Source organism: Capsella rubella, unplaced genomic scaffold, assembly GCF_000375325.1.
Source record: "Capsella rubella cultivar Monte Gargano unplaced genomic scaffold, Caprub1_0 scaffold_2, whole genome shotgun sequence".
Taxonomy (NCBI): domain Eukaryota; kingdom Viridiplantae; phylum Streptophyta; class Magnoliopsida; order Brassicales; family Brassicaceae; genus Capsella; species Capsella rubella.
Window position 1 is genome coordinate 1,263,027 of NW_006238922.1, and position 17,292 is coordinate 1,280,318.

At 36.6% G+C, this 17,292-nt stretch overlaps 5 protein-coding genes across 6 annotated transcripts; all 5 read right to left on the minus strand.

The window, feature by feature from the left end:
• Positions 1–7: 7 nt before the first annotated feature.
• On the minus strand, positions 8–4,574 carry LOC17894191 (coatomer subunit alpha-1). The gene is made up of 4 exons (XM_006300317.2): positions 4,457–4,574; positions 4,079–4,294; positions 3,348–3,842; positions 8–3,190 (listed from the first exon to the last, which is right to left on the minus strand). Exons 2-4 carry the CDS (start codon positions 4,284–4,286, stop codon positions 237–239), a joined length of 3,657 nt encoding a protein of 1,218 aa, XP_006300379.1. The 5' UTR covers positions 4,287–4,294; positions 4,457–4,574; the 3' UTR covers positions 8–236.
• Positions 4,575–5,138: 564 nt separating this feature from the next.
• LOC17895916 (putative F-box protein At3g19560) lies at positions 5,139–6,430 on the minus strand. The gene is made up of 2 exons (XM_006301403.2): positions 5,298–6,430; positions 5,139–5,160 (listed from the first exon to the last, which is right to left on the minus strand). The coding sequence occupies exons 1-2, from the start codon at positions 6,428–6,430 to the stop codon at positions 5,139–5,141; spliced, it is 1,155 nt and encodes a 384-aa protein (XP_006301465.2).
• Positions 6,431–7,058: 628 nt separating this feature from the next.
• Positions 7,059–11,639, minus strand: LOC17894799 (myrosinase 4). Of its 2 annotated transcripts, none has more exons than XM_023788077.1 (12): positions 11,390–11,639; positions 11,202–11,260; positions 11,027–11,102; positions 10,841–10,918; positions 10,674–10,761; positions 10,317–10,560; positions 10,088–10,206; positions 9,772–9,983; positions 9,655–9,683; positions 9,459–9,555; positions 7,346–7,454; positions 7,059–7,227 (listed from the first exon to the last, which is right to left on the minus strand). In XM_023788077.1, exons 1-12 carry the CDS (start codon positions 11,637–11,639, stop codon positions 7,059–7,061), a joined length of 1,530 nt encoding a protein of 509 aa, XP_023643845.1. The 2 variants fall into 2 exon arrangements, with proteins under 2 accessions (XP_023643845.1, XP_023643844.1); XM_023788076.1 differs by having other exon boundaries at positions 9,652–9,683.
• Positions 11,640–13,342: 1,703 nt separating this feature from the next.
• On the minus strand, positions 13,343–14,017 carry LOC17895640 (UPF0540 protein At1g62000). The gene has a single exon (XM_006301456.2). The coding sequence runs from the start codon at positions 13,956–13,958 to the stop codon at positions 13,530–13,532; it is 429 nt and encodes a 142-aa protein (XP_006301518.1). The 5' UTR covers positions 13,959–14,017; the 3' UTR covers positions 13,343–13,529.
• A 1,354-nt stretch (positions 14,018–15,371) lies between these two features.
• LOC17894635 (transcription termination factor MTERF2, chloroplastic) lies at positions 15,372–17,087 on the minus strand. Its single transcript, XM_023787670.1, has 2 exons — positions 15,701–17,087; positions 15,372–15,572 (listed from the first exon to the last, which is right to left on the minus strand). Exon 1 carries the CDS (start codon positions 16,996–16,998, stop codon positions 15,745–15,747), a length of 1,254 nt encoding a protein of 417 aa, XP_023643438.1. The 5' UTR covers positions 16,999–17,087; the 3' UTR covers positions 15,372–15,572; positions 15,701–15,744.
• Between the last annotated feature and the right edge of the window lie 205 nt (positions 17,088–17,292).

A 17,292-nucleotide genomic window follows, 5' to 3' on the forward strand; every position in this document is an offset into this window, starting at 1 on the left:
AGACTACTACGCATCAAAAAGATATATAAAGCAAGAAGCTAAAAGTTCTCATGTGTTGTTGTTGCTAAAAGATAAGTAACAACTTTAAAAAAAAAAAAAGAGTAATAGAACCTGCAACGAGAAAAAAATCCACAAACCTGATTGGTAAGTACACAATCACAAAAACACCAAAAGCTCAAAACACTCTTATTTCTGTTAATAGAGTATCTCTGTATTGATAATGAATCTGAATTTGATCACCGGACTTGAGCTGGAGAGCATAGCAAACCAGATGCGTCTGCACCAATCACTGCAAGATCACAGACCGTGCAGATGTTTCCTTCTTGACTTGGTACAAACCGGGCGGTGCAGTAAGGACAGGAGACGTCTTTCTGTCCTCTGTAGATCGGGACATATGTTGATCCGCATATCACAAATGGATTTCTGAAGTCGTAGTTAAGCTTGGTTGCGTCAGTCATGTTACGTTCAGCGGCTTGCACAACTTGTCTAGCCATCTTGGCCTGGTTCTCCACTGGGTTTGATTCCAACAGTCTTCTTGCGAAATTAGAAGCAGTGGCGAGGTTCTTTGCCTTGTAGCAGACCCCCATTGCACTAAGCAGTGCAAGCCGTAAGTGAGGTGTTTGGAGGTTGCAGTGAGTGAAGTAAGCAGCGAGCTCTTGTTGCCTCAGTGGATCATCTTTCATCTCTCTCCTCTTGAGCTCCATTTGAAGACCAAGGACATATTCTTTAACGATAGTGACTAGTTCCTTAACCTCATCGACTTCTCTTCTTGTCTCAACTACCACTAGAGGGATGGTGTGGAGGATAGAAAGGAAAAGACGGAGAGCCTCAGTGAATTTCCCACTTGTTGTGGCTTTGTAGCCAGATTTGAGCTTCTCGTCTAGCTGAGAGAAATCATAAACAAGAGCTGGTGGTCCACGAACGTTGGGACTGGAAGACTCGCTCCATCCACGCTCAATGGCAAGTGGAACAACAGGAGATGAAGAAAAAGCACGCAGATAGCTGTGGCTCCCATTGAACAAATCAAGAAACATCGATTTCAAAGGTGTAAAGTTCTTTATACCAAGCTGTCTGTGGAGCAGACGCATTGCAGTGTCGAAGCTTCCAGCTGCAGCTTGCTCAGCAGCAAGAGAAGATTTCTGGCTCCAGATCTGACTTATAGGCATACCTTGGGTAGGTGTCACAAAAACTGATGAACGTGCATTAGCAGAGGCTTTAGGAGTGTCAAGCTCCGGTGGGAGCTCCAAGTCTTCAAGTCCTCCCCATCCACCATCCTCATCATTTTCCTCTTCACCTGCTTCTGCAGCCGCCAAAATGTCTTCAATGTCTCTGTTCTCCATTCCATCAACATTTATGTCAAGTTCCTCACCCCAATCACCTTCGCCATCTTCTTCATCAACAGTACCTCCTCTGTCTGCACTCTCAAGTCCTCCTTCAAATATTCCTTTCATCACCCTCAGAAGTGGCCAATCACCACCGCACATGACGGGTGTCGGTGGCATTAGAAGCGATGGAGTTTTTCCTTCAGGCAACGAGGGCACGTTGTCTCCTAGCTCCGTTGCCAGTCGCTCAGCAATGTCATTTAAACCATGAACCGAAGCCGTGATATAAGCTAGAGGCAAATGACCAGCATTCTCCAGTATCTTAACACGCTCTTTAACATCTCCTAGGTAGAGCGCATTGTGAAACTGACCCATCACGTTGTTTTTCACTTCGGCAATCTTCATCAACTTTGAAAGCTTGTCCAAGTTACCAGTAATGAGATAAAGAAAGGACAACCTCTCAAAGTTCTTTGTCTGCTGGTATGCAAACTCAACAATTCCAGAGTTACCTTGGCGAAGAGCCTCCACCCCAAGTCTATACCAGTGGTCTTTCTCATTAATCTGTGTAGCGGATGCAACAGCCACGCTGATGTTGCCACTTTCAAGAGCCAGGTTAAATCGGATCCTCTCATCTTCAACAAAATGGAGGGCAACTTCAGGGAATCCTTTCTGCTGAAGGTAGGCAATCATAGCCTGTCCACATAGCTGGGAGTTCTTTATCATGCTCATGACATGATCATACCTCTTTCTCAGAAGTGCGAGCTTGAAAATGTACTCGGTTGCATTGATGGTGATAGCCTTGTTTTTCCCATCCCGATCCAAGCAAAAGATTGTATTACCAGACACCTTGGTGATATAGATTGGTACATCCAGGGTTTGGATGATTCCACTATCTCCATTAGGAAGACAGTACTTGATATGATTTAAAGTTGTGTAAATGAAGACACCATTATCGTCCCAAGCTCCACTTTTCACACGTATCGTCTCATGAAGCGTACACTGGAGAACAAGTTTTTTGCTCGCGATAATTATAGTATGTTTGCTGAGCAAAGCAACACTCTCCATATCACTAGACCAAACAACGTACCTAACAAATGGTGGTGTCTGAAGTTCACCAAGAACAAGCCTTTGCTGGAGGTCAAATATAACTACTTTATCCTCAGATCTACAAAGCAAATTTCCAGTCCCGGCATAGAAGATAGCATCTGTGGGAATAGGCAGAGAACTCTTTTTAACCACCTCATTCTTTAGATTCTTGACTAGCACCTGGCTGGTGCTTTTCTCGAGAACAGCAAATCGGTTACGGGCAATGAATACTGCAGAGCCACCTGTCCCTCTCTTTGCATCTTGTACAACATCACTCCTGCCAACACTATCTTTTGGAATGATGTACAACTCATAAGAACCACCATCCACATCTGAGCAGATCAAAACTGCATTTTCAGTCGGACTGTATGACAGAGTCCTAGGACTTTGATTCAAGCTTGGAGTACCAGGACGTCGTATAGGGATAACTTGGGAATCTCTTTGAGTTGAATATTCGTAGTACCGCAAGAATCTATCCTTGGCATAGAACAGAGAATCACCACTCAAAGCAAATGCAGGACGTTCTCTCTCAAGTTTGAACACAATCATGCCACTGTCATGTCCTGCTGCTAGTAGATTCATCTCAGGGTGAACTGCAAGAATCCAGAATCTATCATGTTCACGACGGAAAGTCTGAAGTCCAGTTCGCTTGGTAGCATCCCAGACACGGATGCTCTTATCTTCAGAGTTTGATACAATTATGTCCTGTTTTGCATGGAACATAACAGATGAAACATTATTCATATGGCCTCGCAATGTATCCACCTCCCAAGCTTTAGTTTCTGCAATGATATTGATAAAAACACATTACACTCAGCTTTCAATTTCAAGATTCATCTAAGAATTAGGGCATACAGAATATATGCATATCAGTATTAGAATCTATGATTGATAGCATATAAATTTTGAACGCACAAAAGGATAACATCAACTAATTACCATTCATACGCCACAGCTTTACTTGGCGGTCATCTGCACCCGAGACAATAAGAGGCAGGTTGGGATGAAAAGCGGCCCAGTTTACACCTCTGTCATGACCTTCAAGGACGTACTTGACTATGGCATCAACTCCACCGAAAAGATCACTATTCATCTGAGTCAACCTCATGATGTCATCAGCAGGAGATACTGTCTTCTTCCTAAGAGCACCGATATCCCAAACACGGACAGTCTGATCTAAAGAAGCTGATACTACGAGGTCTTCTTTTGGGTGGAAAGAGGCACACATAACATAGTGATTGTGACCAGTTAAGACAGAAACACAAGTCCGTGATTGCCAGTTCCATATACGGATAGTCTGATCGTCACTGGCACTCACAATCCATGGGTACTCATGATGGAACTGAACCGTGCGGATATAATCAAGATGCCCAAGAAGAGTGAAAAGACACCTGTGTGTTTTGTAGTTCCAAACTTTAATCTTGTAATCATCCCCTGCAAGATTAAGATACTAGACAAGCATTAAGATCATTATAATGCAAACCCCACCAGCCTTTACAAGACAAACGTATCAACCCTAAACATTCGATTCAATTTCAAGATCATCATGTACAGATCCATTCTTTTGATGCTGGGACAAAATCAATTATACGGATTCACTACAAACGCTAAATCTAGAAATCAAGGATTTCGCGATGAAGGTAAGGTAATGACGAGAGGAAAGCATATACCTCCGGAGACGAAGAGAGGCTGTGAACTGTGGAAATGAACACCACGAACAGGTCCTTCATGCTCGTCAAATCTATCGATCAAAGTACCCATACGATAATCCCAGAGCTGGATCACGCCACTGTGCAAACTCGCGAGAATCCATGGTCTTTTAGGGTGAAAGCTCAGACCCTTAACTCTGTTACTCTTGGTCTCGAACTTTGTCAACATAATGCACTCTACATACAATCAAAACCAGATCACAACAAAAACAAAACGAATCACGAACAATTCAAACGAGATTGAAGAGGAATAGATCTAAATTGCAACAATGGAGTGTGTGAGAGAGAGAGATCAAATCAGAAATTTGAAATCGTAAGAAGGGAGACAATGGTGATTACCACAGATCAGATGAGCTCACGATCGAAACGAAGAAGAAGAAGGAGGTATATAGATCTGAGTGAGAGAGTCGCTCTATGCCCAGAGAGGAGAGGCCAGATCTCGAATTCTCTCTTTTGAGTTAATTTGGATAAAAACTTATAAATTGGACTCAGATGGATTCTATAATATTACCCCTTTTACAACAAAAAAAAATGAGCTCTAATCTTATTGGTCTAATGATGCAATTTTTTATTTTTCTTTTATCAAAGAAATAATTTACTCTTAAACAAACGATTTTAAAAAATAATAATATATTACTCTTAAACTATTTTCTACCTAAATAAAATAAATCAGAAGTTCTTAAATATTATTTGTTAATAACCTTTTTTAGTCAAATTTAGAGGAAGGTCTATAATTTTCTTTATCATAAATCATCATCTATATTCTATGTTATATATTTTTTTTAGATTGAAACCTCAAAGTGTTTTAAAAAATAAAATAATAATTGGTGAGTGTACTTCTAAATTTTTGTATAATGTTGAACCTATAAGTGTAAAATAAATTATGCATCAGATGAAAAATCCCAAAAAAAATTGAAAAAAAAACTCTCCATAGTACTTGTTGAAGGGATTAACTGAGACCGAAGTATCATTTTGTTACAAAAAAAAACAAATCTCCCTTGATTTGAGCTATGCCTACTAGTTACTCTTGTTCAAAAAACCATCTTTACAAAAGAATAGAAAAAGATAAGACAAGACAAGAAAAAGAGAAACATATAATGGATTGTAACATAGACTAATCACTAGTCTCATTCTTTCCTTTCGTCCTATAGTACCAGAGCTTAGTTGATTTCTCCCTAACCTTGGAACATAACAAGAGCACACTAGTGGGCAGCTATATGGAGATTCTTTAGCATTAACAGCTTCTCCAAGATCCACTTCTTTCAAGTATCCATCTTCCCCAATGACGCAAGCTGTTTTGTAAAGTCCCTTCTTGGTCGGTTCAAGTCTGTCTATATCACAAATCACTGCCACTTTCTTCTCCTCCTCGACAAAGAAACTCTTTGGTTCAACCATAAACTTAAGACCAGTGATTGTATCCGTATTAACGTCTAAGAACTTGTTCCATGACACCACATTAGGCTCAATCTTAGTTGTAATCCATATCTCCATCTTACATGTATCTAGACGCTGAAACAACACTGCAAGCTTCTCTTCTCTAACTGAAGACAGAACAATGTCATCGTATCTAACATCACAACGAACCGGAAGATGCAGAGCAGGTCCAAATCTCTCTTTAGTAAAGTCAAAACAGAGTAAAACACATTCTTTACCCACTTCTTCAACTTTGATTGTTTCTTGATAAATAAAGTAAGTGTTGCCTTTCACTGACACGCCTCTTTTGTAAAACACTATTGTAGATGAGATGTCAAGAACCCTCCATGTATTAGACTTAAAATCATAGATTTCATACTCTACCTTATAATTGCCAAACTCTAAGAAAAGCCTCAAAATTTTGTGGTGGTTGTTGTTCTTGTCGTATCCAATACCAAACATATCTGATCTACCGTAAGTGATTCTTGGTTTGATCCAACTGGTTTGGCTCGAATACGGGTTCCAAACCACGAGGCTAGTAGTAGTATTGACCTCCTTCTCCTTCGTGAGACATAACAATAAGCCATCACAACAGAAGACGTTAAATATCTTGACTTGATTAAGTTCACCAATTCGCTTTATACAAGGATCAACCAAGTCTTTGTTGTCGTTATGTACTCCATAGAGATCAACACTCATAAGACAGACCTTAAAATCATTAAGCATGATTACCATAAAATCATTAGCTGCTTTAGCACATTGCTTCTTTGTAAAGTTCGGATCTTTGGATAAAACGTTCCATTGTTTGCAAGTAGATTTCACAGCTCTTAGAGATGATATAGGAACCTTAGAGAGTATCTCCTCTACCAAACTCTTCGAAAGATCAGACATCATCGTCATTGTTTCAAGGCTGTATAATAGAAAACCCTAGTTTTCTAACTTTCATGCTTGCCCACTCTTTAAATATTTTAGTCAAATACGGTAGTTAGGAACTTAGGATACGTGTTTATTTTTAAAAATTTGTTGATAAATAAAAATTCTAACTCTAACTAGGATTTTAGATATATAAGAAAGCAAAAAAAAAAAAAAAAAAAAAAAAAAAAGGAAAGACTTTTGCTAAAAAATGTAAATTTTCGTATATTCCAAAACAGAGCAAAGCACATCACAAAGATCTTTACAGTAATCCATATCATCATCAATATGGATCTTTAAAAGTTGAGATGAACCAAAACGGTTGATAAGATTAATATTCATCTTCAACAATGCATTGGCTTCTTTCTTTGGAGGTATTAGTCGAGTTCTACAATTAAGTCACAGATGTCATGTAGTAAATACTACCAATAGAATATAGAACAATCACAATAAAGAAGGTTCATATACATTTTAATGACCTTTTTATACATGGACCTGTAATTTAAGGTCGATTATTACGATACAAAGTTTAAATAGAGAGAAAGCATACAACAATACATATATATATATATAGTACAATCTTTATTACATTCAAGGCTGGACATATAAAATTGACTTATTTTGCGATGAACTTAGAGAACCATTTTCCAGAAGCTTTTTCTTTGCGATCAGCAGGATTAGTGAAGTTGACCCAATTCATTCCAAACCGGAGAGTGTAACCATTTCCAAATTCGTAATTGTCCATCAATGACCATGCAAAATATCCTGCTACGTTGCATCCATCCCTATAACAATTCCAAAAGTAGTTCAGTTTGGTGTATATATTAACATTAACATTTTTATAGTTCTCCTGATTGAGGAAAGTATATATATCAAATAAAATATGAATTATATATAGCTCACTCGATGGCGCATTTGAGACAAGAAAGATGGCTGCAATGGTTTTGAATTCGTCCATTATCGGCAAGAGCAACCGGAAGTGTTACGTTACCAAGATCAAGATCAGCAACTCCTGAAAATTTAACATAAGAATGTTTATCACACTACAATAAAAAGTTCATATTATTACTATTATAACAGTCACAATATACAAATATTTCGTCACAAATTTTTTATTGTGACGAAAATGATACGATTTCCTCTATGTCACAATAAAATCGTCACAAATTCATCTAAGTCTCAAAATAGTCACAATTTTTTGTTACTGTATTTAATGGTAACAATCCGTTACGAATTGTGACGACATTAAAAAGGTCACAACACAGACACAATTTGTGACAAATAATGCTGTCACAAATACGTCACAATTTGATTTTTTTTTTTCTTAATAAATCAATAAATATTTAGTCATTAACCGTTTCCCATATTTTTTTAAATAATTCCTAATCACACGCTTTAGAAAAAAATAAAATATAAAATAAAAGATTAAAGATTCAAATTAAAATGATGATATATAGATAACAAACTAAATATTGTTCAAAGAAAAAAGAAAAAAAAAACTAAATATTCAACAACGACGACAATCTATGAACACAAATTAAAATAAATACAACTTAATTAAAACAGCGCCCTTCTTGAGTCGATCTGAAGACTGTGATGGTGGTGATGGAGATAAACCGCTTCCACCGTTGTAATGATGATTCGATAGAGACCATGAAAATGACGAAGCGGAAATATCATTACTCGTCGGAGGAAGGATCTTCAATGAAGACGGTGCTCCTAAACCTCCGTTATCGTCGCCACCGTCGTCTAGATTGCCATGAACCATCGTTAACCTTTCTCCTCTTATTCCGGCTATTTAACCGATCTCTCTCCTTGTCTCATTTCTTTCCATCTCTCTGTATATATCACGTTCTCGATCTCAATCCTTCTTATTACTCCCTCATCAATCTCTCAACATCGTCGCCTCTGGTAACTCCACTGGACCTTCCTCCTCTGGAAAAAAAAAACATCAAAATGAAACGGTCTCTCCCAGATCTGAAGAGATCATCTCAAAAGCGAAATGAATGATAAAAAAAAACATGGAGAATCTTTGAAACCTTTGGCTCTATCCATCTTCTCCTTCCTTTGTTTCTCTTTAGCTCTCTCTCCTCTTCCTTCTTCTTCTCCTTAAACTTAAGTTACATTACGTAACTCTCTTTCTCACTCTTATTATCTCTCTCAACTTGATTCCCATGATCTCCTAAATATCCGTTTTTACTCATAAAAGGCAGTAACGAATTAATCCACGGCTCATATCTTCCTGCCATAAAACACTCTATCAATCTTCACCGTCGGGGTGAATACATTCAACGGTCATGATCCGTAAATAAGAGATCTCACATATATATAAAAGGAAAAAAAACCGATATTTCCTTTTCTAAAAGAAATTCAGTTCTTTTCTTTTCCTTCCAAAACTGAAAATAATTTCTTATTTAGTTTAAATTTATATGTTTTATTATAGTCACAAAATGGTAATCATTTTGTCCCAGTTTATAACTAAATGAAAATATAACTAAAGAAGGTGACTAATTGTGACAACATCGTTACAACACATTTGTAACTACAAATGACGTAAATTTAGTCACAAAATTGCATAATTTAGTTACTATATTTTGGTTACAAAACCGTACGTATAATTGTGACTATATATTTTGTTACAGATTCCACATAATTTGTGACCAAAATTAGTAACTTTTAGTTTCGTATCAATATTATAACCAAATAGTAACGTATTTATGACTAATTTATTATGTCACAGTTTAGTATGTAGATGGTAACAATATTGTGACCGAACAAACTGTCACATTTTGTAAGTCACAATATGCCCTTTTTTTTGTAGTGTCATAAACACATTATATTGTTTTTTCATTGATTATATGCAACATGAAATGATATATTGTTCAATCTCGGAGTTAATTTACTTATCGAAAATTTTTCAGTTTTTTCACATTAAATCATGTGATGCACTCGTTGTAAAAACGTTAATTTTTTCCTTGAATATAATTTAACATTAAATTAAAAAATGATATATTACCGTTTTCAGTGATGTAGGTAAGGGGATTTTTGTAGTTGTCTTTGATATAGTTTAGAATATGACGGAACCCTGGAGGATAGTAGACGAAGCTAGGAGCCTGCATGTGGAAGAAAAATTCATATCAATGTTGCAATCTTTTGAATATGAGAAATTGAAAACGGTTTTTCAAAAAATTTAAAAGTCATATACTTACCACAACACCGATAGGAATTCCATTGCGATAAACTGAAAAACCAAGTAAATTAAAGGAATGATTAGTCTTGATAATAAAAGATAAGCAAGAATTACAAAAAAAAAGTTTTGTTTTACAGACATCCAAGAGTAACTCGTGGATCGGTTATGGCACTAGGTTCTGTCGGAGGAGGTGCATCGGTTGCATATTGAGTAACGTAATAGTTCAACCCTAGAAAATCAAGTGATCCTTTAACTAAAGCTGACTCGTGAGGTGTGAATGTTGGTAATCTATCTCCTACCATCTCTCTCATTATCTTTGGATATTCACCGTACACCAATGGATCCATGAACCTAATTCATATAGGCAAGAATGTTTTTAATATTTGATACAAAAACTGTTTATTACTACAACTTTATATATTTATGTGTGTATTTATATGTGTGTATGAGTTTACCATCCAACGAAAAAATCGAATGCTCGTTTCGCAGCAGCCTTGTCGAGATTGCTATTTTCGTCTAGTGGAGTGAACCATCTCCCGATCAAGGTTGTTCCTATCTTACCACCTTGAAATTTCTGCATGAATAATTTTAGGTTATGTATCAGTATCACCAATACACCACATGAAAGTATAACCAACGCTTAAATAAATTTATGAGAGATTTCGTTGACAATGTATATAATACCTGATATCTTTTTCGGTATAAAGATACAGCTTGTGCATGAGCTAAAAGTTGGTGATGTGCAACTATATAAGGTTCAGTTCCAGAATCTCCTCCAAATTCACAGTCAGTGCACCTTCCTGGTGGATATGATCCATCTCCATAACCTTTGGTTGCGAGAGAGAAAGGCTGATTTAAAGTGATCCAAAATTTGACTCTGTCTCCAAATCTTTGGAATAGAAGCTCAGCGTAGTTTGTGTAATCCTCCCTATTCATGTATGATTTACATATTAGACATACATTGATCTGATAGGGATGTAACATAAACCTAAACCAAAGAAAAGCAAGTTTAGAATCGAAATCGACTGTTAATGCACTTACACTATACGTGGGCTTAAGAAGCCACCATATTCGTCTTCTAACGTCTGGGGAACATCCCAATGAAATATAGTCACATATGGTTCTATGCCTGTATTCAAAAATAATATAATACAATGATTAATATATTTTTGATTAACAAGTAGTTAACTATTTCGAATCATTTATACCATTTGCTTTCAACTCGTTGATGAGATTGTTGTAGTATGTGATCCCATTCTCGTCCACTCCTCCAATAAGTCTTCCCTCTAAAATTAGTTTATATAGTCACAAAGTTCATGAGTCGTTAATTATATTGGATGTAAATATAACTTAGATGGGAGATGTGTTTTTATGGGTTTAATTTGTGTATTTACTTGGTAAGACCCTTGACCATGCTATTGAGAGTCGGTATGCTTGAACATTCATTCTTTTCAGTAGTTTGACATCATCCTGTTCAAGATTATATATGAAAGTTCTAAAGTTAAAACTAAAATATTGAACAAATCTATCATTATAGAGACACATTTTTCATTTAATAGCCTTTCTCACCTTGTAAAGATCATACGAATCACAAGCAAGATCTCCTGAACTGCGATCTGGAACTTTTTCTGTATAATATAACAAACCAACATATGATGAGCATGCATGATACTTCTTTTTAACATTTTATACATTGTATCATATATACATCAAGGTGCATGCAAATAAATAATATGGTATACAATGTTTATGATCACCTGGATATCTATGAGTGAAATAGTCCCATCCGTTAAGTGCTCTATGTGCAGCACCTTCAATCTGGTATGCAGAAGTAGCTGCACCAAAAGTGAAATTCTTGGGGAAGCTGGTTCGGTTGAATGCAACAGTTTTGTCGCAGTGGAAGGGTTCTTTGGCCTTGCATTCTGGATTGCAGACTTTTTGGCTACTCGAAACGGCAAAGAGCACGACAAGAATGGCTAAAGAGTAGTGAGCTTTTGGAATTGCCATGGTTACTTGAGCTATATATGTTTAAGGTTTGTATTTGCTTTGTTTTGATGATGATTAAACGATGAACTTGGAGGGGTTTTATATACAAAGGGTTTGAGTGCATGGGAACTTGCATGGAGAATCAAGTAAACTGGTTACGTACATTTTGCAATATTGAAATTTGATCCTCCATGTTCTCAACCTCGCTGTCTTAATTTGTTTTCTAATAAATGACATTAGAGACTTCAAGTTTTATTAGGACGTCCATAGTCTACATGTCTACGTGAGAATATATGTTCCTTAACCATATAATTTATATATTCAATTGATTGATTTAGTCAGTGCATGTTATATACGATTCAACTAAAATGAGTTTTAAATTGTTGCATGTGAATTAAGTTCTCATACCAGCGTACATTATGGTCGTTTATTTATATTACTCGTGAAAGCAGCAACATTCGTTCCATAAGCAATTCATGACCTGTCTCATTGATTAGTATGCAACTATTAATTAACGTATTTGTAAAAACGACATCAACCAATAGGCAATAATAATAAAAAAATCATCCGGAAAAAATATTCAACTTATACAAAATTACGTCACCTAAATCAATATATAATAGCAAACCTATTTTTTGTGATATCATATTTTTAATCCAAAGTTTGAAAAAGAGCAAGTGTGCTAGTGATCATCTCTATATTGTCTTATCATTAATATCATTCTCAAAGAAAGGCGTATTATTTGTAACGTTGACAAAAAAAAAAATCTAACGCATAAAAATATAATTTTTTCTTAATATTTCGGTTATTAACAATTTTTCCTCGTAATTAGACACAGCTTGTAATGCGAATTTTTACTACTTCAAAAATTTGTCGTACAGCAAAATTTTGATTTTGCATTAACATTACTACAAAATTTTAATATTGCGTTAACATACCTACTATATTTTTCATATGTGTTAGAAGATATATTAATTAAGATAATTCTCATTAATCATTAATTAGGGTTTATACTAGAAGATCGCGTTGTACTTTGATATCCCTATGGAGCTGAAGTTGGCGTGATTAGCAATCTAGGGTTTTAACTAGAGAATGACATCCGCCATGAAGAAAGAGCAGCAAAACGTCTCGGAGGAGGATCTTGTTGCCGTCACCGAACGCAATACAAGACTCAAGACCGGAGTGGTGGTGTCTATGGAAGCTGCAAAAGTATTAGTTTTGGGGTTCTAGAAGATGCTGAAAAGCATGAGTGGTCGGAGCATAAATATGTATTACCCGCTTTGTGGAAGAATATCGTTGGAGGGGAAGACGCAATGCTACGCGTTGTTGGAGTGACTCAGACAAGCGATATTGTTTTGTCATTTTCCTATCTATACACGCCTCCTATGTACGTTTTCTACTACAATACCGAGACGAACGAAATCAGAAGAGTCGAAATACAAGGATTGGAATCGTTTAAGGGTCATACCATTTACACCTTTCTAGACCATGTAGAGGATGTCAATGTGATGCATATGGAAGGGTTTTCATCATGCCTTTTATAAAATCTGAGACTTTTTTTTTTGTAACAAAGCTAGTTTGGCCCTTCCTCTCATCAAATGTTCAGTTTTTTTAGTGATTTTCTTTTACCCATAATATATTCATTCCCTGCAAAATATGTCTGTTTCTTAGGAGGCTTAAAGCTATTCATCACATTACCACAAAAGCTGTTTGTTTCTTAGGAGGATTATAAGGTCGTAATTTATTGCATTTGTCTTGTTTGTAACATAGACATTACACAGAAAGAGTAACATTTCATAATAATTAAAGGTAACAATCTCTCTGTTTTATTTATGAATACAAGAGAGATTGTGAGTTTGTGATATATATATATAGAATAGGTTTGAGCCATAAGCATGATCACCTCACAGCTCAATTCTTTTTTCCTTTGCCAGATGTGCGTCCCTTGGCAGTGGAACCGGAAGCTGCTGAACCATTTCCACCTGCAGCAGCACCTCTACGATCGGCTGCACCTGCTGCACCGCCTTGAGCGTTCGAACCACTGGAAGAAGAAACCTCTGACTTGGGACGATCTGCAGAGACATTTCCGCTGGTACCTGTGGAGCCACTTCCATCTGCAAAGGCGTTAGGACCTTTGCGGCTCCTAGTTACGCTAACATATCCACTGGACACTGAGTAGCTTGTAGTTCCCGCCTGAGCAGAAAGCTCAGCTCCAATGCCTTTTGTAGCAGTTTTGGGAGTAGAGGTTCCTAATTTGGACTCTTTGGACACCGCCCTTGCGCTGACATTAACACACAAAGCGCCAATCACGAGAAGCACAGCAAACTTTATGGTATTCATCTTTTGGTTTTGATTTATCTTTTAGATTGAATTGTATATATTTCTGGTGAGTTGTGTTGTGCTCTTCTTCCCAAAACCATGGCCTCTATTTATACACACATAGACTATATATACAGTACTTGTATTTATTAGGATACATGATCATTTCTTACAAGAAATATACATTTGCTTAAATGCATTAGTAACATTGCAACTACTAGTATACCAAGATGTTAACATGATGATACTATACGAATATCAATTGCAATTTTCATCTAACCACCTAGTATAATGAATAGATAGTGATATTCAGATTAATACTAGCTATACTATTATTGTCATTTGTTATTAAAACTTGAAAGCGAATCTACTATTTTGAACTAATAATTCATTTTACAACTTTCTGATTCGAGTTACATCAATCCACCTACTACAAGAAAGTTGCTCACAGCGCCATATCGGTTAAAATCATTGTTCCGTTTAGGCCTATCTAGACCATGTAGAGGATGTCATTGTGAAGCTTATGGAAGGGTTTTAGTCATGACTTTAATAACTATTTGAATCTTTTTGTAACAAAGGCTAATTTGACCCTTACTCTACTCACATCAATATTGATGTGAAATGAATAATAGTGTATATACTTATATTATTTGAACTCGAAATCAAACCTCTTAAGGCCTCAAAATACTTACTATCAATGCAAAAGGACCAATTCTATTTTCCAACTTCTGACTTTTAGTGTAGAGGACCAATTGTATTACTATTAACGTTGGAGCTGCTCTAAAGTCTGATGATATCCATGGGAGCTGCGCAAGTATTAGGTTGAGAGTTCTAGAAAATGCCAAAAAGCATGAATGGTCGGAGTATATATATGTATTGCCCATTTTGTGGAAGAATATTGTTGCAGTGGGATATACAAATTTACACGTTCTTGGAGTGACTCGGACAAAATGAAATTGTCTTGTCTTTGTTCTATCAATCTGTGCCTCTCTACGTTCTTTATTAATACAGAGTAAAAACACAATCGAAAGAGTTGACATCCGAGGAATGGAATCGCTAAAGGGTGGTTAGGTACAAGTTTACACCTTTCAAGACCATGTTGAGGAGGTGAATTTGAAGATTATGGAAGTGTTTTAATCATTAGTACTTTTTTAAGTTTCAAAGTTTTGTAACAGAGCTAGTTTGATTCTCATAAAATTTTCAATGTCAATGCAAAGAACCGAATTCATTTTCCAACTTCTGCCTCTCAATCTAGAGGCAGTTAAGAAATGCCTATTTTGTAACCTGAAAGCAACATTTTTCTTTAACAATCCACCAATTACAAGAAAGGTTTCAACGACGACCATTAAAATTTTCAGTTAGGATCCACTTTGCTTCCAGCTAAAGCTTCTTAATTGAAACTACAAATCTATTACGGACAGTAGAGACCATGTAAGCCACAATTCAGCACAATAGAATCCAAAAGAGCAGTGAAAAATTAACTCACAGGCATACACACGCAAGTATAGATATGGTAACGAAAAGTATTGAACCTGACACTGACTCTCTCAGCAGCTTGTAACAAGAACTAAAGTGCCAATCTCTTCATACAATATTTTAGAAATATCATGAAATTACTTATCCCATAGCTGCGTTCTGTTTTCAGTACTAATGTTAGTGGAACACAATGACTTGGAAAAAGGTTAACAGGTTGGATCCAGGTCAAACTGGGGTTTCATAGAAACATCAAAAATATTCATTGACAATTGTAAATAAGAACAAACCTTGGCATTTCTCATTGTTGTAGATGTGGCTTCTGAATTCTGATCTATGAAACACGACCTTTGTTGAAGATAGCCATCAGCACAGGCACCAGCTCGTTGTGTTTCATCACATATCTCTGTAAAAATAGTTCATCGGTGCATGACAAAACAGAGGATCCTGAAGGTAGTTTACTTCCCTTTCTGAGTAGTCCTTTCGACAAGAGAGCTTTCAGGACATTGCACCTTGGTATAATCCTCTTCTCCATGCTGTATCCAAACGCCTGAGGGTGCAAAACCAAGGAATTAAGTTGCCAATTCATCTCCTTCACAAGAAACTCATTCTTTCTTTTAACCGACTCTAGAGAATATTCAATGCAAGGAGGATAACGCTTGACCATCATCAGAAACTCAGCTCTGCTAAATCCTAGGCCTAGAAATGTTTCAAAAGAGTTCAATATCTTCTTCTTCGAGACTTTCAAAACCGTAGGAGTCTTCTTGAAAATTTCCCATATATCATCCACGGTAAATCCTACACTTCTATAGACTTCAACTTTTTCTTCAATCGTTTTCTCGCTCATTTGGTAAAGCATGCGCAAAGCCACAACAAACTTAGAAGTAGTTGGATCAAAACCCAACTCAACAACCTTCTTGAGGGATGCATCAAAATTTTCTTTTCCACACACGGGCTGCGATTTGGAGACGAGCAAATGTAATAACAACCGCTGAGGCATGCCCAAACCTCTCAAAACCGATACATTTCGGATTTTATTCCCCTGATGACCCTGTGGGAATTCATAATTAGAACTTTGATCAGCTACTATAATGTCTTTGACAGAATCATAGTATACACTGATAGATTTCTTTCCTAAGATTCTGGGAACTGTAGAAATAATCTGAGTGAACTCAGAGCTTGAAGCTCCTCTGGACTTTAGAGACTTAAGCTTGGGACCAAGTGAATTCTCAGCATCTACCATAAGCAATTCTGGATAGTCTGTAATGATGCATGAGATCTGAGAATCTATGAACCCATGACTTCTAAAAAGACTCAGAACTGAATCCGGATTTGCCTTGTCCGTGAAATTAACTTTCCTTGAGATCGATTCTGCGAGCTTTTTAGACAAACCCAATGAACTAACGAGGTAAGAGACAGTAAAGTTCTTGCCTTTTCGACCATCTCTTGAGCTCCTACTAGGAGCATTAGCAGAGGAGGAGTAGGAATTGAAAAAAGCAGATTCCTTTTGCACTACAAATCCCAAATTACGCCATTTGTGTAACACAGGAGACCTTCTTCCATTAAGTAACAGAGAGTTCATGACCATTAGAATCACTCAACCGATCAGTGACTCGTCGAGCGCCGGCAGAGACTAATGAGTGTGCAGCTTCTCAAGAATCACAAAAATAGGGTTTATGATGAGGAAACAAATTGTGGTGAGTTAGTGTCATATAATTACACTATTTTTTTTTTCTTTTTTTGAGTACGATATCAAGGACCAGTATGAGCCAAAACTTTTAACTTGTATAAGGCAAAGAACTTGTATATGAGTCAAAGATTCAAACTTTTAACTTGTATGAGGTAAAGATTTAAACTTTTTAACTTGTATGAGTGAAAGATC